The sequence below is a fragment of the Delphinus delphis genome, chromosome X (genome assembly GCF_949987515.2).
Source record: "Delphinus delphis chromosome X, mDelDel1.2, whole genome shotgun sequence".
Lineage (NCBI taxonomy): Eukaryota > Metazoa > Chordata > Mammalia > Artiodactyla > Delphinidae > Delphinus > Delphinus delphis.
In genome coordinates, this window is record NC_082704.1 from 22,988,138 (window position 1) to 23,012,556 (window position 24,419).

The following is a 24,419-nucleotide window of genomic DNA, read 5'->3' on the forward strand; positions in this document are numbered from 1 at the left end:
AACATGGTGGCTACAGTTGATGATACTGTGTACTTAAATAATACCATATAATTGAAATTTGCTAAAAGAGTAGAGCTTAAGTGTTCTGATCAAAAAAATGGTAAATATGTGATGTGATAAATACATTAATTAACTTGATTATGGGAATCCTTCCACAATGTATATGAAATCATCATGTTGTACACTTTAAATATATTACAATTTTATGTGTCAATTATAGCTCAATAAACTTGAAAAAATTTAAGATTTTAAAAGCAGATCAATTGGATTGTGTGAATCTTATTTCAATCCCAATTCAATCAAATAAAAGTCATTGATGACATCTGATACTAGAAATTTGAACAATTAAATGGGTTTTTAATAAAATTAAGGAATTGTGTTTACTTTTTAAAAATCTAACTATTTTGACCACTGTATAGTATTCCATTGTATATTAATCAATTGATACCATTTTCTAGCTGATAGATGCTCAGTCAGTTTTGAGTTTTTCCCTATTCAAACAATGCAACAGTCAAGTACTTTAATAGTTATCCTTCTACACATGTGTAAGAGTTCCCCTAGGGTATCTACCTATGAATAGAATTACTGGATCATGAGGTAGGGAGAATCTTAAACTTTACTAGACATTGCCAACTGTCTCCAAAGTGGTCTTGTACCAATTTACTCTGCCACCAGCAATGTATAAAAGCCTCTATTGCTCCACATCCTTGGCAATACTTGGCGCTATCCAATGTCTTAAGTTTTGCTAATATGCTAAGTGAGAAATGTTTTTTTATTGTTTTAATTTTTATTTCTCTAATTAATAGTGTCAATGCAATTTTGGGGGGGCGGGGGGCGCACCACACAGCTTGTGGAACCTTAGTCCCCAGACCAGGGATTGAACCCAGACCCTTGGCACTGAAAGCGCGGCATCCTAACCACTGGACCACCAGGTAATTCCTCAATGCAATTTTGAACTGGGATAAATTTATATATAATAAAATGCACAGAAATTAACAGTAAAGTTGGATCAGTTTTGCAAACGAATGCAGCCATGTAACCCATACACCTATCAAGATATGGGACATTCCTATGACCCTACAGAGTACCCTGTATCCCTTTTCCCATTCAGTCTCCCCAACCCCAAGAAGTAACCACTATTGTGATTTCTATCACCGTTCTGTCTGCTTTAGAATTTCATATAATATCTATACAATGATGTTTTTTAAAGACTTTTTTGATGTGGACCATTTTTAAAGTCTTTATGGAACTTGTTACAATACTGCTTCTTTTTTATGTTTTGGTTTTTTGGCCACAAGGCATGTGGGATCTTAGCTCCCCGACCAGGGACTGAACCCGCACCCCCAGCAGTGGAAGGTGAAGTCTTAACCACTGGACCACCAGGGAAGTCCCCAAGATCTATACAATCTTTAAAAGCAAAATACTGGTGGGCTTTCAGAAGACATTACCTATGAGTTATTCATATTCTTCTGTCTTTTTATACCTCAAAGCCCGGGGTTGGGGGGTGGGGGTGGAAGAGATGAAAGAAGATTTTGAGACTTTAATTCCATTTGTTAGGCTCTCTTAGAACATAAGTCATGATTTTAGAAGACCAAACCATAAAAGTATCCTGTTTAAATGGCCTGTTGAGAACAGGACTTGTAGTTAAAGTACAAAGATAAAAGAGGGGGACTTCTACTTTCCAGTGTAGTCATGGCTCAGGACACAGACTAAGGTGCTCCTGATGGATCAGCGATATCATTATTTGTTAAATGCTCCTTCATTAGTTAGGCTGAGCCAAGAACTCAAATAGGAATACACAAAGCATTCCAGTTACACCTCTAAAGCCTCAACTACACTGTAAGAGGAACTCACAGAATTAAAATGGAGTATTATGCATAAAACAGTTATAATCCTTAAATTATAAAATTTCTGAAGTATAAAGTTCTTTGTGCATTAATGCAATCCTACAAATCTAATCTAATCTGAGAGGGAAACCAAGTATAACAATTAATCTTTAAGAATTCCAAAACAAAATTAAATAGAGTATTTCTAACAAATACATACACTGTTCTTTTGTCTTGTCGAAGTAGTTTAGAAGAAAATTCACTGAGAATATCAAGAAATGCCAAATTTAAAGGTGGATGGCTCTCTCCTTGTGGATTAGGCTCCTTAAAAGCAAATTCTATGCCATCTCTGCAACAAAAACAACAAAAAAAGACAAATATTTAAAGGACTACAATACAAAATTGAATAACTTAGGGAATTTCTCTATACTTCATCCCACTACTAAGATGTTTCCTTTGTCATGCATTTAATCTGAGGAATAGAGAGAATAAGGAGGCTACAGTGCGAGAATGAGCAAATATATTTACATTTTATGCCACTTTTACTTTGTTTGTTTTGGTTTTTATTTTTATTTTTTGGCGGGGGGGAGGGGCATGCTGCGCCACGTAGCTTGCAGGATCTTAGTTCCCTGACCAGGGACTGAACCCTTGCCCCAGCAGTGAAAGCGCCAAGTCCTAACCACTGGACCGCCAGGGAACTCCCAACTGTTACTTTCTTTAAAACAAAACAGACACACACATACACACACCAGCTGGTCTTTATTTAAAATGTGGTTTGGTATATCTACATTCTCTCCTCAGTTCTCTTTTCCATAGAAAATAACCCAAATCCTTTCACATAATGATCAGTACATTTTCTGTATTTTTCAAGACACAAAGGAGATCAACTATAACACATAGGATCAACTTAAAAATAATGATTCAAGACTATCTGTAATGACCCACTTAAGAGTAAAGTTTAAAAATTAAACTCTACTCAAGGCCCAGTTTATATTTATTTAACAATAAATACCTCTATTAATCAAGACAACTACCCAACATTTTATATATATATATATATATATATATATATATATATATATATGAAGTAAATAATATATTACTTCTCAAAATAATTACTACATGTGTGGTCCTTAAATATTACCTAAAATTCTCATCCATAGTATTAAAAGGCATAAAAAGAAAATTGAGACTTTTAGAGCAAAGTGAAAAGGAGAGAGTAAATTAAAGTTGAGGAAGGTATAGGACTAACAAAGAGCAGAACAATTTCTGAAGGAAGACATTTAACACTTCATAATTAAGTAAGCAACAGGAATTTTAAAAAGACACAAAACAGAGAGCTTTCAATGAAACAGAGCCCAAGCCTCTTGATTTTTCCAAAGGCAAGGCTCTTTATCCACAATAAAGACATAAAGGGTATTAATAACCACATGTTGGTTATGTTAGAGCTCTAAAATATACTTAAAAGTATAATTGATCACTAAATTACATGCCTAAAATAAAATGAGATGATTTCCAATTTTGATAAGGCAAAGAAAACATGCAGACAAAATAAAGATTGTGGCTCAAAACAAGAGAAAAGGTCACTGCAAAATAGAGAACAGAACCAGAAACAAAAAACTTGAAACAAAGAAATCAAATCTCAAAACATTATCTACCCAGCAAGAGAGATTATGACAAAAACTGTTAAAAGAGATTCTATAATACCTGATGAATATATGTTGCTTTTCTTCACGTAATTTATAAAGATTTTGTATGGTTTTAATTAAAGCAAAGACTTTTCTATAAAAGGTGTTTTAGTCCCAATTCATGTGTTAACAGAGATAGCACTATAACTGGTTCTTAAGAAAGGAGACATGCCACAGATTTGTAAACAAGTAATAAAGCATCAATTGAACTTGGTTATTCTAAACAAAAGAGCAAGATACAAAAAAACTTCATGATTAACAAACAAGCTGAATAAAATATTTGGAAATTACTTGTGTAGCATAGCAATGGCCTCTCTCGTTTTCAATTGATCGAGTCCAAAAGTTAAAGCAAAACGTCGAGCAAGTTCTTTTATGCCGCTGAATGTTGAGGATGACCTATCAAAATTATAGCCATTTTCCTGTATCATTTCATTAAAAAGCTGTTTGGAAAGAAAGAAAGCATGTTAAAGTTTTTTAATAACTATGGATTATTAACATCTAATTTTAAAATACTACATTTTATATTTAAAATATACTTGATGTTCTATAAATAAGGCATTGTACTTCATTCTATAACATGGATTTTTAAAAACATGATACAAATGACCAAAATTGTAGCACTTCATATATACAGACTAGAGGTAGTTACTGACATTAGAAACTCCTTAGATTAGTTACGACAGAATTCTTTTCTGCCGGTATTAATTGGATATTAAAATAGCATATAAAAATATAAAGAAAAAGGAAACCAACTAACAACTATGTTCTTATTGACATTTAAATGATGGATCTTCACATCAAGAACTTTCATCATAAAGTTAGCAAAACAAAATACAATCTTTCAATTATCAAGCTGCCAAGATTTTAAAAAGATAATGGCTACTACTTAGGAATACAGTGCAATGGGCACTGATCTGCTGGGAACATAAACTGAGAAAACCTTTCTACAGAGCAATCTGGCAATGTGTAGTGAAAGCTTTAGAATTTTCATGCCCTTTGAGTAAGCAATTGTTATTATCAGACTTTATCCAAAAGGAATGATAACAGTAATATCTGTATACAATACGTAAGTACAAAAATGTTTGTCTTAGTGCTATTTATAATGGCAAGAATTGTAAAAAACCTCAACATCAAACGAGAAGAGATCTTGGTTAAATTATAGTCCCTCTATAAAATGGAATACTACACAGTCATTAAAAATGCAGAGGAAAGTATTTAATGGCATGAAAGTGTTCAGGATTTATTAATATGAAAAATTCAGCATTTCAAGACAATGTGCAATATGATTTTTTATGTTTGTAAAATAAGATTTCACATAGGCATAAAAAAGATTAGGAAGTTAAAAATTAAAACACTGTTAAGTGAAAAAAATTAAAGATAAGTTGTATTTTTTCTAGTTTTCCTATAATATTTTCTAAACTTTCTACAGCAAACAGCTATTATTTTACACCAAAAGTTATTTAAATGCTGCCTTTAAAACCTTTTAAATTCTATTAATTTTAATAAAGAATATCAAAATATGCAAATGAAATTAACAACTTTCATACCTAGATCTCTAAAAAGCAAGAAAGTTTATCAAAGTGAAATGGGTTGGGTTATGTTCTGCATGCATTTGGTCTCTACAGACAAAAGTATACTAAGCAAATGATTTTTGCCTAATTAAACCTGCCTTGACACTGCCAAAATGAAAATGACTGGTACATTTTGATTATACGGTTGATAAATGCTCATTAAAATACATGTACAAATGTACAAAGAATAAAGTAAAATTCACCTGGAACCTACCAAAGCAAGTTAACCACAGCTAACATTTTGGTGATTATTTTTTCCAAATAGGTACACAGAGATGTGCACAATTTTATAGAGATGCTATACTGCAATCTTTTTTTATTCTCAAACTATATATTGTAGAGATCTTTACGAATTAATGAATACAGATCTACACCAATTTTAAGTGCTACACAGCCTCTGCAGAGATATACTACACAATATATTCATCTAATATCCTATTGACAGGCATTTATATTTTCTAATTTCTTGCTATTATAAATAACTTTGCAATGTATAATCTTTTACACTCATTTTTGCAAAGTTATCCTATTACCACTGTGGATGAACTTCCAGAAGTAGAACTGCTGCCTCAAATGGCATACACATTATAAATTTTGACATATATTGCCAAACTACCTGCCAGGAAGGTTGAACCAATATACCTTGCTGTCAGAACCTGTTTCTCCCATACCTTAGGCGGCTATAGGTTTTGCCACTCTTGCCAGTCTCAAAGCAAAAAATGATCTCACTTGCACAATGTCTACTAGTGAGATTGAGTATTTTTCATTTCCACTTTTATGAACTATCTATTGCATCCTTTTCCCAGTTTTCAACTGTTAACTTGAAAACTATTAAGTGCTTATTTTGCTAGCCTAAACCTGGTACTCTTCATGTCTTACCTGTTGCAAACTGAGAATAAGGGTCTTTGCACACTGAATTTTGTCTATCTGCCTTGTTTTACTCATTGTTTCTTTGATGATATCGCCATAGTCATTATAATACTAGAAAAGAAATTTGTACAAATTAGGCCTTTGTCTCTTAAAACTATTGGACAATAAGACTAATTTTAGGTTAGTCACATAAGCATATCACAAGAATGTTATTTGGCTAGAATTATGCCTTCAAAGACACGGAAGAATGTTACTAAAACGTCATTATAATCTTTAAACACATAATCCCTAACATCAGTAAATTCAGAAATATCAGACAGTTAAGATCTAATCACATTAAGCTCCACAGTTGGTTTTAAGGAGGTATATTGTTTAACAATAATTAAGTTATACAGATTTTCAGAAATAAAACAAAGGACAGAAACAAAGTTCTGTGCTCTTTGTGAACTATTAAGACAATGAATGTAATCAGTTACTTTCATAACTTATTCATTGCTAATGGCATGTAGTTCATGAGCAGTTTCCAAATTTATTGATTTGGCTTATAGAAACTAACAGCCTGTTAACAACATTTAAAAGAAAACTTACTGTATGTGGCATTTACATTACACACTGCACAGGAATTTTTTTTCTAATTTAAGATCTTGTTTCAAAATGCATACATTAACAACTACCAGAGATAACAGGATAACCATGCTCCTATATGACTAACAAAATTGACTTTAATTTAGAATACCTAAGTCTAAAAGTTTAAAATTTGCAAAATGACTTCAAAAACAACCTTAGTTAAAAAAAAAAATCTAACAAGTATCAGGCCAAATAACTTAAGTTCCAAAGTACTTTATTAATGGTTCTATCATATAGGAAAGTATTCTGAAGAGAGAATTAATTAGGTTTTGATAAATGTATTACATGTTTTATCCTGTAAAAGCAAAAGCTTAAAAAATGTTTACATTTATAATTAGATTTTACTTGAAAAAGGATTACAGAAAAATCATCACACCGTATTTAGTCACATTCTGTTAGTACAATCAACAATATCCTTTCTACTACTACTTACAAGTTAAAGAATCTCACACATATTTATGACAATTTGTGAATAACCCACTGTGACTCAAATCAGATTTTCAGAGCTTAAGGAACCTTAGCTATCACAGTGGAACAGATGAAGAAACGCAGGACACAAAAGGTACTGAATTACTCAAGGTCACAAGCTGCATAGTAACCAAGCCAAAACTGTATTATCTAGTTCTCTGACTCCTAAACACTTTTTTATGTTACATCAAGCAGGGGAGGGACACCATCCTGTTGTTTTAAACTAAATCACAAAAGCAATTTCTATTAGTGACAGTTAACCTAAGACAAGCTGTTTGCAATATTCCAAACACAAATGAACTCAATAAACCCAAAATGTCCATTAATGGAGGATCAGAGGTATGAGAAAATTTACTGAAAATGTTAAATATTTTAAGAGATTTCTTTTACACTAGAAAAGTAATTTACTATTAAAAAATTCAATGGCAACCAAACATAAAAGCAACATAAAAATATCTCGCTATCCATTTTTCAACTTTACCTTCATATACTGTTTAAAGATATCTGCAGCTGTATTCATCTCCACCACAGTATATACAATTAGCTTACAAAACGCTGCAAGTAAATTTCTCCTTTTGTGCAGAGCTTCAATTTTACTGGCTTCATCTTCCTGCTGACCATCTGGGGAAAAAGGTTTCCAACATTAAGCCATCTGTATTTTACTTCAGCCGTGTGTGTGTGTGTGTGTGTGCGCGCGCGCGCACGTGCATGTATATGTGCATGCGTGTGTGTCTGTGTGTGTGTATCTAATTCAATATAAAACATCTTTATTTTGGAGAATTTGAAAAATAAGGGAAAAACATTTAAATAAAATAAAAATTATAATCACTCAATATCTTCATGAATGACCAGCCCATTTATTCCAATACACAAAATTTTTGTGACGTCAAATCAGAAGGCTGTTTAGTGAACATGGAACAGGAACAAGTGGAGTGAGTGAGTGGAACTGATGTTTAGTGAAATCAGGCTAAGCTTGCCTAACACATTAATCTACTTCCCTAGCAGGATAGTTTGCCGATGAGACCTGCATATTCAGTATCTGTTGGGTAAGGCTCTTTCTTCCCTAGGGGCAGACAACCTCAGAGATTCTGTTATTCCTTCTAAAGATGACCCCACTCAACCTCAAACCCAACTTTTATTGACAGATACTTTCTTTATACATATTACAGATATTCAGTTAGACTGGCCTAGAAACCATTCTGTCTTTTTAAGGTAACTTCACATATATCTGCTCTGATCCATTATGTGAGATCTTGATATTCAGTTATCAAAGGGACAAAATTATTTCCAAATTCATAGCTGAGAAAGCCGGATTACAGCCTCCAAGTACTGCCAAAGGATTTTCAAATTATTTGATACTGTGCATAAAATTGTAACGAAGCCTTTTACATAAAAAGCTATGCAAAGAATTTTCCTCTTGACAAATTTTACAAATGAAATTACTTACATAAAAAATACTGTGTATAAAATAAGAACTCTTTTAAAACAAGTATTTATTTTACCCTGACTCTGATAATCCTTGATAACTGCTAGTAAATAAAAACCAAATTTTAAGAATAGGAGTTTGTTTAAGACAGACCATCCGAAAGTTTCTGTTATCAAAAGTGCCTATTCCAGAATGCCAAAGTCATTTGCTTAGAAACCTAAAACGTACTGTTCATTCTTTTAAAAGAGTACACTGAACATACAAGCTAACTTTTTCTTAATGACTCTGTGATTATAATGGATTTCTATACAATATTGTTTCCAATCATTGTTTGGTACTGTTCTCAGGAACTAGAGGGATACAGACTTATTCCCCCTACAGACTAAGTTACCCAGATATTAAGAGTTTTTTGAGCCCTGATTTTTAGGTTTCTTATCAAAAATTAGCCACCTTTTTCTCTTGTGGGGATTAAAGAATGTTACAGAAGTGTCTAACACACTGGGCCTTTAATAAATGTCAGTTGCCATTATTATTATGTGTTGCCAGTGCCTCTAGAAGCATTCCCTATTTTATTCTCCCCTTCTAGTCTGATGTGGGCTAACAAATCAAATAACCATGGGTCTACAATACCAGGGGTTAGATGAGTATGAAAAGCAATGGAAACTATCGTATGTTGCTGGTGGGAGGATAAAAGAATAAAACGACTTTGGAGAATAATCTGGCAACTTGTGGTCAAGTTTAAGATATACATAGACTACATAATCTAGCAATGCCACTCTTAGGTATACAGGCACACCTCGGAGATATTGCAGGTTTGATTAGACCACCGCAATAAAGGGAATACTACAATGAGTCACATGAATTTTTTGGTTTCCCAGTTCATATAAAAGTTATGTTTACACTATACTATAGTCTTACTAAGTGTGCAATAGCATTATGTCTAAAAACATGTACATACGTTAAACATTTCATTGCTAAAAAATGCTAATCATCTAAACTTTCATGCGAGTTGTAGTAGTAACATCAAAGATCACAGATCACCATGACAAATATTATAATAATGGAAAAGTTTGAAATGTTGCAAGAATTACCCAAAAAAAGACACAGAAACATGAAGAGAACAAATGCTGTTGGAAAAATGGCACCCATAGACATGTGTGATGAAGGGTTGTCACAAACCTTCAATTTATTAAAATACACAGTATCTACGAAGTGCAATAAAAGGAGGTATGCCTGTACACTAGAAAAGCATTTGCACATGTGCTCAAGGAGATAAGTATAAGAACATTTTTGTAACACTATTTATAATAGGAGAAAAGATGGAAACCTAAATGTTCATCAATATGAAAATGGATAAAGTGTGGTTAATTCATATCACATAGTATTCAGCAGTCAGGATGAATAAGCTATAATCACATGTCAATACTGACAAATTTCACAAATAATGTTAACTCAAAAAAGCAAATTGAAAAATAAAATGTTCAACATGATACCATTTATGTGGAAGCTAGCAACAGAAAATAAACTATATATTGTTAAAAGATACATAAATTCCCAGTAAAATAAAATTAAAATGCAAAGGCATGATAAACAGCAAATTCAGGATAGCAGTTATCTCTAGGGAAAAAGAATAATGGGATGGGGAGGGATACAAACAAGGGCTTCTTTTGTATCTATTCCTTTAAAAAACAAATATGAAACAAACAGAGCAAAATTTGACAAATGCTGGTGGTTGGTATATACAAGTGTGTTACATTTTATTCTTTTCCATAGAATTGGAATACATTTCATTTTTAAAGTGGAAATAGAAAAACACGAAGTCCAAGGAGGTAAGACAAAGTATAATTCCAGGAAGCTCCCAGAAAATTTAGGAGTATTGGCAAGCTTATTCTCATTCCTATTTCCTATGATCTAAATGAAGTTGAGGTAGTCCCCAACTAACAAAAGGGTTATAGACCAAAACCAATTTTGTATCAGTGTTGGGAATATAACTATGTTTTCCTATAGAAGTTTTAAAAACACCTACTCATCTTTTAGGATCCATTTCTGATGTTAGCTTATTTCAGTGGTGTTCTGACTCCTACAGAACAGTTATAACTTCCTCTACATGCCCACAACACTTTGTACCTACCTCTATTACTTGTCAGATTACATTATAATTACTTGTTTTTAGATATGTCTTTTCCACTTGAATTGAATTCTTAAAGGAAAAGACCCTGTCTCATTTTTTTGATATTCATAGCATCTAGTATACTGCCTGCTGCCCAATAAATGTCAAATGAATGTTAAAAATAAAGTGTAACTAAACCAACAGCTGAAAGTGAATGGTGGAAAATTCTAAGTATATAAACTTTAGTACATGGATTTTGATATCTGTTTTGGCTACTTAGGTTTCTCAATTCTGTTCTGGTTAAGTTTCTAATACTTGAGAACAAAGCTCTCTATTGATAAAAAATAAGCCAAAAGCCATGTCTAGAATTATATATAGTTAAAAGCTTTGCAGTGATGTGTCAGTTTATGTATGGACATACACATACTGATGTTATATATCCTTCAAGTTTAACTTCAAATTGGAAAAAAAAAAAACCCAGAAGAAGTCACCAAATACTATCTGTTTTTCCACGATTTCTTGTTCAAGTAAGGCATCTGTGTATGCAATTAGGGTGCGAAGAGTAACTTAACACTAGGCAACGTTGGTTTGATTATTTACCTGTAACATTCTGTACTGCCCCAGACTTTTACAGAAAAATTATGCTATGAAAGTATACAACAAAACGGTCATTTAAAGAAACACTTTATTCTGCTCTAATTACTTGAATATTGGTATTACCAATGATTAAGGGGAAAGAGAAGTAAATTTTGTTGAGTACCTACCTACTACATGCCCAGGCACTATACTAGTCACTTTGCTCAATTTAATTAACTTGTACAGTTCTGTAAGGTAGCTACAAATTAGAAAAACAAGCTCACAACTAGTGAGAAACAAAGATTTGATTCCAAAGCCTATGCTCTGTGATACCACATTGTCTTTACAATGTTACAAGCAATGAACACCAATTGCACTCGAAAATGTACCTGTGTTTCATGTTTTAAGAATAAAATATCAAACAGTAGTGTAACACTTTACATTGCTGTTAATTAAATTTGATTTATAGTAGACACACAGATTTAACAAAAAGATGGCAATAAAATTACCTGCACTGTTATTGTCATCATCCTGTTCAATGAAGACATGATCCAGAATAAAGCTGAGCAACTCAGACTGCAATGAAGAATCAGGGGTGTAAACTAATGGCTCTAACATGTCACGCCCTCCTGACATAATCTGATGGCTGAAGATCATCAAAATATCACATAGAATAGTGAAGGCCTAGTATAAAAATAAAAAAAAAAATAAAAAAAAAGGATAGCATGCCATAAACCAAAGTTTCTCACGAACTGCCACAAGTAACTTACATATTTAATGTGGAAATAAAATCCAACTTTCTATATTTGAAACTCATAAGAAAAGCAATGTCTACTATTTTCCTAAGATTTTAAAAGTGAAGAGTGTAATTTTTTCAACAATAACTACTGATATTTGCATTGTGATTTACTAACTGCAAGATAATTTCACAAATATTTTTTAATTTTCAGCAATTTTCTTTTAATTTTTTAAGTGATTTGTACAATATGTTAACATCATCAAAACATGCAATCAAGACTCAATCTCAGGTTTTCTGACTCCAAACCCCACCCTTTACACTATATATACCACAATGTCTCATGGTATACATTCTCAAATATCAAATAATGTATAAACTTGGTACCATTCTTTTCTTCTATGGAAGAAAAACACTTATACCAAGAAGATGAATATCTCCTAGAAGATCTCTTAGAAGAGAGATCACAAAATCTATAGGACTTCTCATTGTCAGTATATGTGATGATTAAGTAAAAAAAACATAACCAAGTGTGGGTCTGCTTACTAATCATCAGGCAAACCTGACAGTATAATAAACATAAGGTTGAAGTGGGACTTCCCTGGTGGTCCAGTGGCTAAGACTCCACGCTCCCAATGCAGGGGGTCTGGGTTCGATCCCTGGTCAGGGAACTAGATCCCACATGTCGCAACTAAGAGTTCGTATGCCACAACTAAAGATCCCACATGCCACAACTAAGACCTGGCACAGCTAAATAAATAAACAAATAAATAAAGCAATAAAGCTGAAGTGTTATATATATATATATATTTTTTGGATGAAGTTATATCTTGAGGAGCTTTATAAAAACTCTGCCATCCAAAAATGGGCAGAAGACCTAAATAGACATTTCTCCAAAGAAGATATAGACTGCCAACAAACACATGAAAGAATGCTCAACATCATTAATCATTAGAGAAATGCAAATCAAAACTACAATGAGATATCATCTCACACCAGTCAGAATGGCCATCATCAAAAAATCTAGAAACAATAAATGCTGGAGAGGGTGTGGAGAAAAGGGAACCCTCTTACACTGTTGGTGGGAATGTAAATTGATACAGCCACTATGGAGAACAGTATGGAGGTTCCTTAAAAAACTACAAATAGAACTACCATATGACCCAGCAATCCCACTACTGGGCATATACCCTGAGAAAACCAAAATTCAAAAAGAGTCATGTACCAAAATCTTCACTGCAGCTCTATTTACAATAGCCCAGAGATGGAAACAACCTAAGTGCCCATCATCGGATGAATGGATAAAGAAGATGTGGCACATATATACAATGGAATATTACTCAGCCATAAAAAGAAACGAAATTGAGCTATTTGTAATGAGGTGGATAGACCTAGAGTCTGTCATACAGAGTGAAGTAAGTCAGAAAGAAAAAGACAAATACCGTATGCTAACACATATATATGGAATTTAAGAAGAAAAAAAATGTCATGAAGAACCTAGGGGTAAGACAGGAATAAAGACACAGACCTACTGGAGAACGGACTTGAGGATATGGGGAGGGGGAAGGGTGAGCTGTGACAGGGCGAGAGAGAGTCATGGACATATACACACTCACAAACGTAAGGTAGATAGCTAGTGGGAAGCAGCCGCATGGCACAGGGATATCGGCTCGGTGCTTTGCGACTGCCTGGAGGGGTGGGATAGGGAGGGTGACGCAAGAGGGAAGAGATATGGGAACATATGTATATGTATAACTGATTCACTTTGTTATAAAGCAGAAACTAACACACCATTGTAAAGCAATTATACCCCAATAAAGATGTTAAAAAAAAACTCTGCCAGGAGTTTTAAATAGAGTCAAACACTGGTAAAAGTAGTCAGAAGGTAACTGGAAAAAATTTAGTTATTTGTTGGGAAGGGATAAGGAAAATAAAATTTTGTGATCACAAAGTCAACAGAAAATTACATTTAATGGAAGACTACTACTAGAAGGACAGATTATAATATAGACCTCAAAGCAGATTTTAATAATAGCTTTGCCTTTTTGGAACTAACCACATTTATTTTTTTCTCTATGCTTTTACCTCTTCTTTTGGTCTCTTCCTCTCATTTTACTACTATAGTAATAATTTATACCTATCAAGATATTTGAGTTTACAAAAGCTTTTGCAACATACACAGTAAGGATACACAGTGATAAGCGTGGTGACATTTACTAATTAGGTGAACTGACAGGTCTTGTGAGCTAACCAGGACATATTCCTGGAAGCTGTTAGGAAGACTAGTACACAGGCTATTTAATGACCAAATAATTAATCTCCAAGGCCTGAACAACAGATTATATGTAAAGGAGATTACACACAATAACCCATAAGGAATTATGTGCTAACACTGTAAGAAATACGGAATATTAAGCTGAGTATCTTGGTGGCCTGTGAAAATATATCAAGTAATACTTCATGTATTAAGTTTAGATCAGTGTATACTTCACTGAAATCCTATTCTAAGACATTAACTATAAACTCATTTTACTACCTTCTGAAATTTTGTCCCTCTTATCTGAATTGTAGAGAAGAAAATGTCCCAAGTCCTTTATTGTTACAGTTCAAAACTAAATAGGCTCTTGGTCCCAGGATCAGAAGTTATTTTACAGATGGGAAAACTACCCATGGCACCAAGTAACAATGTATTTCCAGACTGAGAAGCTTGGCAGCAATGGAATCAAGAGGGCATATGGGGTGGGAAGGTAACACTCTGAAGACGGAAGTGATTAAAATTTTTATTTCAAAGTCCACATAAGAAAAAATAACTCACACAATCAGGAATGGGCAGGAATGCCAACATCTGATAATACTCTGAGATAACAAAACCAGATGGACCTTTCCTCCCTGAGGCATATCTGTTATACTTGTTGCTTTCAGGAATAATTTATGTAACTGCATACACCTACTTTGTATATATGAGTCTGTTTACCATGTGTGGCATAAAGAAACAATAACACAGAATAACTGCAATATGCGGGTAATCTATAATGCTCCACATGGAATTAATGTTAATCTATTTTTTGAGCATAGTATATATACAGACAGATACAAGGTATTTCTACTTTGCCCAATTTCAGTATTTCTTAAATTTTCTATATTAGTTCAGATATTTATTCAGGGTTGCTTACAAAAGACTGCTATCTATAGTAATTACTAACCTGTTCTTTAACGGTGGTATTCACGTTGGTCAGGTAATGTTGACATATCTGACAGAATACCCTCATCTGTTTCTTTAAACGCAGCAAGTCCTCCTTGAAAAAATTTAACATGAGCATTTTAAAATACTGTATTAAAAACTCATTCAATATTTAAGATATTTTAAATTACATAAAACATCACCATATATTTAACTATGTTAACTCTGCTTGTATATTAGATTTAAAATCTTTATTATTTATCAAAAAGGAAAACAAAAACCACTTTTAAAATCTCAACAAATTGCAGGCTTAAAAACACCAGGTATATTCATGATAATTAGCTGACATCTAAAAATATTGTTTATATCATCTTTAACTCAGCCTTTTTCAATTTCCATTTCTCTGTTCATTCTGTAATACACTTAATTTACTATGTACTTAATATTGTAGGCCTAGTACTTAAAATCCTCAGACTATTAGTACATGCATATCATTAATGAATATATAAATACTGGTGGTGTAGTAAATATATGTTTTCACAAAGCTGAGTGTTAGAATATTCACTCAAAGCCAAATATCACCATATAGAAAAAGCATCTGTATATAAGAATACAATTTTATCAAAAAAAATACCAGGTATATTAACGGATAATATCCTACGTGATCTGGGTCCTTTAGAATGAGAAAACTTATATGACTATATATGGCTATCCATATAAATCCACTACCTCAGAATGCTTAACAAGTAAAGATTTATGTTCCATCCTCACTTTGTAATTTGATGAGTGGCTGACTGATGAATGGAATAAAATAAATGATAAAAAAGGGACAGCATGTTTCATTTTTCATTTGTAGGATAGTGGTTGTGCTTTTTAAAAACAGAGAGGGACCAAAGAAAAATTAGTTTTGTGGTATTACTCCACTTAAGAAAAAAAAATTTTAACCTACACTAAAAGGATGAATCTTTTTTTTCTTTTTCTAAATATTTACATCAGTTAATTTAAAATAGAAAACTACTTTATAAAGATCAGCCACACTAATTTATTTAAGGCATAACCTCTGGCCCGTCTCCTGATACTGGATGCCAAACGATAGAGTATCAGTACATATTTGGTATATGCAATAGACAAGTTAAATAAAAACAGGTTTAACTTAGAGATTGATTTGGTGAAGAAAACTCAACCAAGCTTCAGTAGAAATAATTTTTGCATTTAATAACCTTCATTTTTACCCTGTTTCCTCTACTAAAAGTATTACCTTTTTTCCCATGTTAATTTGTAACTCAATGCTTTTGATTTAGGTGAGCAATTATATTTGCTAATACAGTCACTGTTCCTACTGCAAGCTTGATATTGAATTAAACTTTTTGGGTGTCTGACAAAAAGTACACTATTTTAACAACAGTACTACATTGTCTTTTCAAGGTGGAAAACATCCATTTGTAGATATAATTGCATCTTGTGCTTAAAAACCTCAAAAAAATTCTAAAATTATTCTGTGAATTATGCAAAACAAACTGAGTATCAAGAGGATTCCTTTTTGAGGAAAATAACTATGAACAGCTAATTCTATAGCTTACAAAAATTACTTAATATTTATAAAAATGTGCCCAAATAATATTTAAGGCAACATCTACTACTACAAGTACGAAGTTTAAGTTTCTAATTTACAAATGAAAAGGCAGTACTGTTTAGTTCAATTACTAAACACATCAAGGATTACCACTACAGATAAAAATTTGAAAGTTCTATGACCTAGTAGCTGGCACATTACACTCAACCAGAAAGTGATTTATCATGAATTTGGAACATCAGTACAGAGATCCTGAGTATGAATAAGGAGATCCCAAAACAATACGAGGCATAAGATCTAGGGACAGGTGGTTTGTAATAATTAATTTATATAACCCAGTAGCTGTATCTGTATGTTTCAAAGGCTCTTGGTCATGATTTACAAAATCTGTAGTTCTTTATGTACCCAGTACTTTTGAGAATGATATGGAAATCCATAAATTATGCCACATATAAATGTGATTTTTTAAATTTAGAATCATACCCTAAACAAAACATATTAATGTTCTTTCACTGAATATACAACTACAAATAACTGTTTTTAAAAGTAAACATGCCTAAATAGATTAGAAATAAGCAAGATTTTATTGATATGTCTTATGTTTAAGTTTGCTGAAAAGTTAATGCTATTTAATAAAAAAAGACGCCACTGAACCACCACAAACCTTTGTAGAGCTGCTTTCAGTTATCTTTGCAAGCTGCCAAAGGATTACATAGTGAGTGCATTGCAGTGCGTGAATAACAATCTATAAAAGAACAAAGAGAATACAGTTAAATTTTACAAGTCACAAGTCTTCTTTCTCAAAGTTAAATATGTAACTTGTAAATAAATAAAAACCTGTTCAGGCATGTCTCCATTTTCAATTCCGGTTTTCAATAGTTTGTAATTACAAGCAAACAAATCCCACTTTGAAAGATCATGGGCACTGTAAAAAAGAATTAAGTTATATTAAAAAGTTAAGCTTAATCACATTTGTTCTGGACTTGAGTGTTAAAAGAATACTATTAAAGTAAAATGTAGTAAACTTTCTAACATGCGCCCACAAGAACAACAAAAAAAATGTGTATTTTTAAAAAGTATATTAGTTGATAATTTGTTGTTCCCCAATTCACAACATGACTCTATCAAGTACTTTTTTCCCAAAAGCACAAGAAATCCAGCAAAAAATTTGACACTATAATCCCCAAACATGCAATTTGGTTCTGATTTTGCTACAGTTTTAAGAAATCAGAAACTTTAAGATTCAACTTACTTATGAAAAGCAGTGATTCTCTTCAATGTTGACAATACCTGATATGCATCATCTTCATCAGGTTCTTCGCCCTATGAATGTTAATTATATCATATTAAACATTAATAACCACAAAAGTGAAAAATCTTAGGCTATCACATTGGTGATTTCCACACCTTGAAAATAAAGAATAACCTACTTAAAAACCACAGAATAACTTTGTCATTCAATACTTAAACCTGGCCAAATTTAAAGCAATGTGGCCAGAATAATGGGTCAACATAAGAGTTGTTATAACAGATACATTATACCCAAGAGAGAAAAACTGAATGACATTCTCCTTTTTTCCTTTAAGTGATCTTGACACAAAACAATGAAGACATCTACTCTTTCACAGTAATAAATGCATTGGGACAATAAAGAGCAATATATTAGAGGACAAGCAAGAGATCATAAAAGATAATACCTAAAGGACAATCTACTAAGTAAATGAAACATAGTGCTCAAGAAAGATATATCAGACCAATTAAAATTAATTTGGAAAAAATCCTCTGCATAAGGACTAGATATACTAATCCTTTTTCTGGGTATCAACTTTCCAATTTAGAGTAACTTAAGTTTTTGACAATTTTATGAGTCTCACTATAAGAAACTTACAAATTTTTAAAAATACTATCGAACTTACTGTATTAAACCCCAGGTCTCTCAAAAAAATGCTTGTTTTTCACCATCAATTTTTATACAAGGTAAGTAATTAAACTTAATTAACAAACCATAGTTTGATTTTAAATTAACTTGTCCTAATCAGAATCATATCCAGCCAATAGTAGAGCCATTACAATTTTTAAGAATGTGATCATTCGTACATCAACATATTTGCACAAACCTCCAATTAAGCAAAACATAGTAAGCATGAAATGCTATACACAGAAATAAGAAAGTTAAAGAAGTAACTGCTAAACAAAGTAACTAGAAATTACAAAAGTCCACATCATTTTTTGCAGCATTAATGACAAAAGTGATGTGGAAAAGGCTAAATGCATTAATTTGAGAATCACAACTTTTTACTTTATGCAAATCAATTAAACTGTTAAGTGTACCTTTCCAGAAAAGATAAAAATCACAATAAAAATACAAGTGTATTTGAGCACCACACTTAAGCCTCTTTGGAAATACAACAGAACAACAAAGCAACAAAGTCGACAGTGGCTATAATTTATCAAGGCTTTATAATATCAAAGACCATAAATAAACTTCCAAAATGTTAAGAAATACCCCAATTTTTGAGGTTACGTGGCCACAGTCTAGCTCAACTTTTCTGTTCTGTTAACACCCTGTTCCCTAACAGCCTCTTGTTCAACTAAACCCTGGAAACTTCCCAGATCATTTCTTTAAATTAAAAAAAGGGGAAAGATGTTAGCTTTGCTTTCACCCTCTCTTAGTTGCAGATTCTTGCCACCTTCCTATTTTGATGGATGAATAATAGTATCACGATGAATCATAGAACAAAAAGTCTGAATGACTTTTCAACATACTGCTAGGGATTATCACCAAGACTAGTGACTAATTTGGTTCTGGGGGGTGTGGGGGGGTGCGCAATGGGGCACAGCTGACAAAATACTTGTAATATATACCTCTTGCAGAAAATCTTCAAGAAGCCGGTTAAATTTATCGGCCAACTCGTCTATCAGTTGACTTCTTGAAATATCTACTCTGTTGAAAATTGTGAACTCTTCATTACAGAGTGCGTGATAAGTTTTAGAACATGCTTCTAAAACATCTGTATCTGTGTGCTTCTCTACAATATTCCGGATCTGTCGTAATAAGGCATCCAAATGCTGCAAAATCAAAGTTTTCTTCATTAAAACTAAGGTATATATGATAGGCATAAAATGACTACACAACTGGGATGAACAGCTTCAAACACAGTAACTTTACAACCAGTAGGACATACTTTAAGTTCTTCTAGTCATAATAAATAAATGCACTGACCCACCCAAACTTATTTCCCCAACTTCAACAGGAATAGTATTACCTATCTCATAGGACCTTGGTGAGATGTTAATACATATAAATACATATGTTCCTGGAACACAGTAAATGTATTTAATGGATATTAGCTGCTTTCATTTTGCAATTGTTATTATCTAGTTACCCACCCCTAATCTCCATAAATGATCAGTGATACAGTCACATAATGGCTAGCAATGATGGTACGGACATGGGCATGAATCAAAGGGAAACCTCATTAGTGCCATTCTCTAATAAATCCACCTTATCTAAAATATGTATGGCATACAAGATACAGGTTTCCTTTTACATTAAAAGTTACAAAAACATATTTCAAAAAATATAAATAAACAATATGATGGGATGAACTAAGTTAACGATTTTTCTTCAAGGTTTTTTATACACAGAAACACCATACCTTTTCTAATCGTCCAGTGGTATATATTTCCAAATCAAAGTATTGTGGCAATTGCAACAAGTTAGTCACCTTTTCAGCATCTACAGAGTACTTTGAAATAAAAAAAAAAATCATGTCAAAAACATCACAATAATGGTAAGTAAATATTATGATAAGTGCAAAATTCTGTGTGGCACTTCCAAACAAAACTTGTAATTTCTTAGTAACACTCCTGATACTGACACAAACTTACTTTAGCTAATAACTGAGGAAGGGCCACAGCAAAGAGTTCAGTGATTTTTGTCCTGTCATCCAACTGGGTCTTCTTCTCCTTTGCTGTTAGCACCTAAGGTTAACACAACAAAGTTTCTAAGTATTTATTAATAAGCCCACTGACACTGTTAGGTGCTCAACTTTAAGTTAAGATATCCAAAATAAGTAATGATGGATACAAGAATTTCTACTATAAAACTTGAAACCCAAAAGTAACAAAGAGAATAGCTTGCACATTATATTTTTTAAAAATAGCAACACTTTGAATAGGTCTAGAGGCAAAATCAATACCCAATTAGATTAACTAACTCTACCTTTGGATGAAAGGAGAAGCAGTTAGGAAATGTAGTTTAGGAGTTTATATAATAATAGGACTGAGTAGGATTTCAGTCTACTATAAGTTGTGCCATGATCCATGAGCTATGAAATCAACATAAGTAACGACCAGCAATTAGAAAAACAAGAAAAAAACACGAAAAGAAAACAAAGGAAAATAGAATGCATCACCTAAGTTGCAGTATTGTTTGATGAAATTCTGTTTCAGTTATACACAAACACATATATATAGATGTGTACGAGGTCACAATATAAAAATGTATTTTTGTGCTTCACAAAGTTTGAAAGCCTGTGCAACTCTGGTCTACAATACAAATATATGTGAACTTTGAAATAATGCATTAAAATCATATCCCAGGAAATAGGAATTTCCCCCATATTAATGAATGATTATCCTGTCTTTATTTCTAACTTTTATTAAAAGAAAGCAAATCTATAAATAAACCAAAACAGACAAATACACCATTCTAAAATGTTGCACAACATGCGGTCTTAAAGGCAGGGACTGTCAATCACTGTATCTCCTGTAGTTACTGTCAACCACTGCATCTCCTGTAGTTAACTCACAAAGTATCTTATGGAAGGAACGTGGATTTCGCAAATTGCTAATGCTTTAAAATTTACTTCTAACACATATTTATAAGCAAAGATCGCCTGAAAAATAAAATTTAAGATTCAAAAATTTGATTATATGGTTACAAATAAGAACTTTAAAAAAGATATTGAAAAAGAGACATATAATTTAGAATACTGAAAATATGTTGGCATACCCTTTTTCCTGTCCCTCTCCCCACAGGAGGATGACATTCAGCAGCTTGTCTAATGGTACAAAGCATTATTTCAATCAGAGCACTCTCTTGTCTGTCCGTTAGCGCTGAAAGAAAAAAATCAGAAAGTTAACCTATTTCTTTTCTTTATATGCCATTTATAATATTACATAACAGTTCCTTCTGCCTGTGACAGAATCTGACCTAATGTACTAAAGAAAATCCCATTACTATATCACAAAAAGGTCCAGAACAAGTTAAACCCTCCTAAGCATTACAAATCTGTAAAACACTGCTCCACAATTTGAGAAATGAAAATATGAACAGATACAAAAAGATAAAATATAATAAAACAAAATAAAGAATATTGACAGCAATTATATCCTTCTACATAGCATAATATTCATGTGTATGAAAACAAAATTATTCAAAGACTTTGAATCATTATTTTAATGCTAAAAGATAAAGAAATGGAATAAGTAAACTCTATTTTCAAAATTATCTAGACAACAAAAATACCATAATTAAACATCCTTACCTTCCTCTCCACTAAGTGGCTCCTCCAGCAACAAGCTATTCATACATTCCCAGTCTTTCAGCAGCTCAGTAGCACAGTCCCACATGCTATCCACAAGGTACGCTGCGTGCTCATGTAACTAAAATTTAAGAAGAGCAATGTGCTCTTAGACAAATATCATACTAGCCTTAATCAAAAGAATGGAAGCTTTGTTGGCACCATGTGCAAACTCAAACAATTTGTTTTTTGAGGTCAAATGGAAGAAAGGACAGAGAAGAACTGCCTTAGCTTGCTATGTATAAGTAAACCCTGCTAGGTAGTAACATTTCTCACAATAATCATTAAATCATTCACATGAAAATTATTTTTGAAGAGACTATATGCATGCATATTTAGTACCTGACTCAATACAGTCATTCTTCTATATCTAAGGAGGATTGGTTCCAGGACCCCCTGTCAGATTTTCCGAGGATGCTCAAGTTCCTTATACAAAATGGTGTAATCTGCACATAACCTATGCTCATCCTTCCATATACTTTAAATCATCTCTAGATTACTTATAGTACCCCAATACAATGTAAATACTATGTAAATAGTTGCCAGTATATGGCAAATTCAACTTTTGCTTCTTCGAACTTTCCGGAATTTTTCAAAAAATATTTTCAATCCACTATTGGTTGAATCCCCTGTTGGCTGAATCCACAGATGCAGAACCCACAGATATGGGGGGCCAACTGTATTACACGGGTGAACTACTCTCAGTTATAAAATATACTACAAATTTATTGTAACTTAATGGGAGTTGTAACGATTACTTAAAATACAAAATACATGATTACTTATCAATTCAATATATAACTAAATCATTTCTCTTCATTCTGTGAAGCTTAAAATGGCCCTAGAGCTTCCCAACTCATTTTAGGGGACAAGCATTACCATGATACCGAAACCCATCAAAGACGTTACAATTAAATATATATACATACCAACACCCTGCATGAACATGGAGGGAATGTTCTCAAAAAATTTGTAAACTAAAACCAGCAATATATAAAAAGGATAACAGATCATGACCAAGTAGGGGTTTATCCTAGGAATGCAAGGTTGATTCAACATTCAAAACAACAATCAACATAATTTATCATATTAATGTAATGAAAGATAAAATAATCATCTCAAGGGATGAAGAAAAAAGCATTGGACAGAATTCAACATCCATTCATGATAAAATGTCTCAGCACCCACACACCTATGGATAATTAATCTTTGACAAAGGAGACAAGAATATACAATGGAGAAGAGGCAGTCTCTTCAGCAAGTGGTGCTGGGAAAGCTGGACAGCCACATGTAAATCAATGAAGCTAGAACACACCCTCACACCATACACAAAAATAAACTCAAAATGGCTTAAAGACTTAAATATAAGACAAGACATCATAAAACTCCTAGAAGAGAAAGACAGGCAAAACATTCTGACATAAATCGCACCAATGTTTTCTTAGGTCAGCCTCCTAAGGCAACAGGAATAAAAGTAAAAATAAACAATGGGACCTAATCAAACTTATAAGCTTTTGCAAGCAAAGGAACCCATAAACAAAACAAAAAGACATCCTACAGACTGGGAGAAAATATTTGCAAATGATGTGACTGAAAAGGGCTTAATTTCCAAAATATACGTAACAGTTCATACAACTCAATATCAAACAAACAACCCAATCAAAAAATGGGTGGAAGACCTAAATAGACATTTCTCCAAAGAAGACATACAGATGGCCAATAGGCACATGAAAAGATGCTCATTGGGCTTCCCTGGTGGCGCAGTGGTTGAGAGTCTGCCTGTCGATGCAGGGGACACGGGTTCGTGCCCCGGTCCGGGAAGATCCCACATGCCGCGGAGTGGCTGGGCCCGTGAGCCATGGCCGCTGAGCCTGCGCATCCAGAGCCTGTGCTCCGCAACGGGTTATTAGAGAAATGCAAATCAAAACTACAATGAGGTATCCCCTCACATCAGTAAGAATGGCCATCATTAAAAAGTCTACAAATAATAAATGCTGGAGAGGGTGGGGAAAAAAGGGATCCCACTTAACACTGTTGGTGGGAATGTAAACTGATGCAGCCACTCAAAAGACTAAAAATAGAGTTGCCATAAGATCCAGCAATTCCACTCCTGGGCATATACCCAGACAAAGGTATAATTTGAAAAGATACATGCACCCCTATGTTCACAGCAGCACTA

At 33.1% G+C, this 24,419-nt stretch overlaps 1 protein-coding gene across 5 annotated transcripts in view; it reads right to left on the reverse strand.

Annotated features, from left to right (window-relative positions):
- Positions 1-24,419, reverse strand: part of STAG2 (STAG2 cohesin complex component) — a 115,654-nt gene that overhangs the window by 16,123 nt on the left and 75,112 nt on the right. For all 5 annotated transcript variants that reach the window (XM_060002829.1, XM_060002826.1, XM_060002828.1 and 2 more), the window contains 14 exons: positions 22,205-22,322; positions 21,670-21,773; positions 20,544-20,636; positions 20,312-20,401; positions 19,518-19,721; positions 17,905-17,975; positions 17,490-17,577; positions 17,317-17,397; positions 15,102-15,194; positions 11,672-11,846; positions 7,532-7,671; positions 5,965-6,066; positions 3,806-3,954; positions 2,047-2,175 (listed from right to left, as the gene is read on the reverse strand). In XM_060002829.1, coding sequence (XP_059858812.1) covers positions 2,047-2,175; positions 3,806-3,954; positions 5,965-6,066; positions 7,532-7,671; positions 11,672-11,846; positions 15,102-15,194; positions 17,317-17,397; positions 17,490-17,577; positions 17,905-17,975; positions 19,518-19,721; positions 20,312-20,401; positions 20,544-20,636; positions 21,670-21,773; positions 22,205-22,322 — 1,637 coding nt within the window. The remainder of the gene's footprint in view (positions 1-2,046; positions 2,176-3,805; positions 3,955-5,964; positions 6,067-7,531; positions 7,672-11,671; positions 11,847-15,101; positions 15,195-17,316; positions 17,398-17,489; positions 17,578-17,904; positions 17,976-19,517; positions 19,722-20,311; positions 20,402-20,543; positions 20,637-21,669; positions 21,774-22,204; positions 22,323-24,419) is intronic.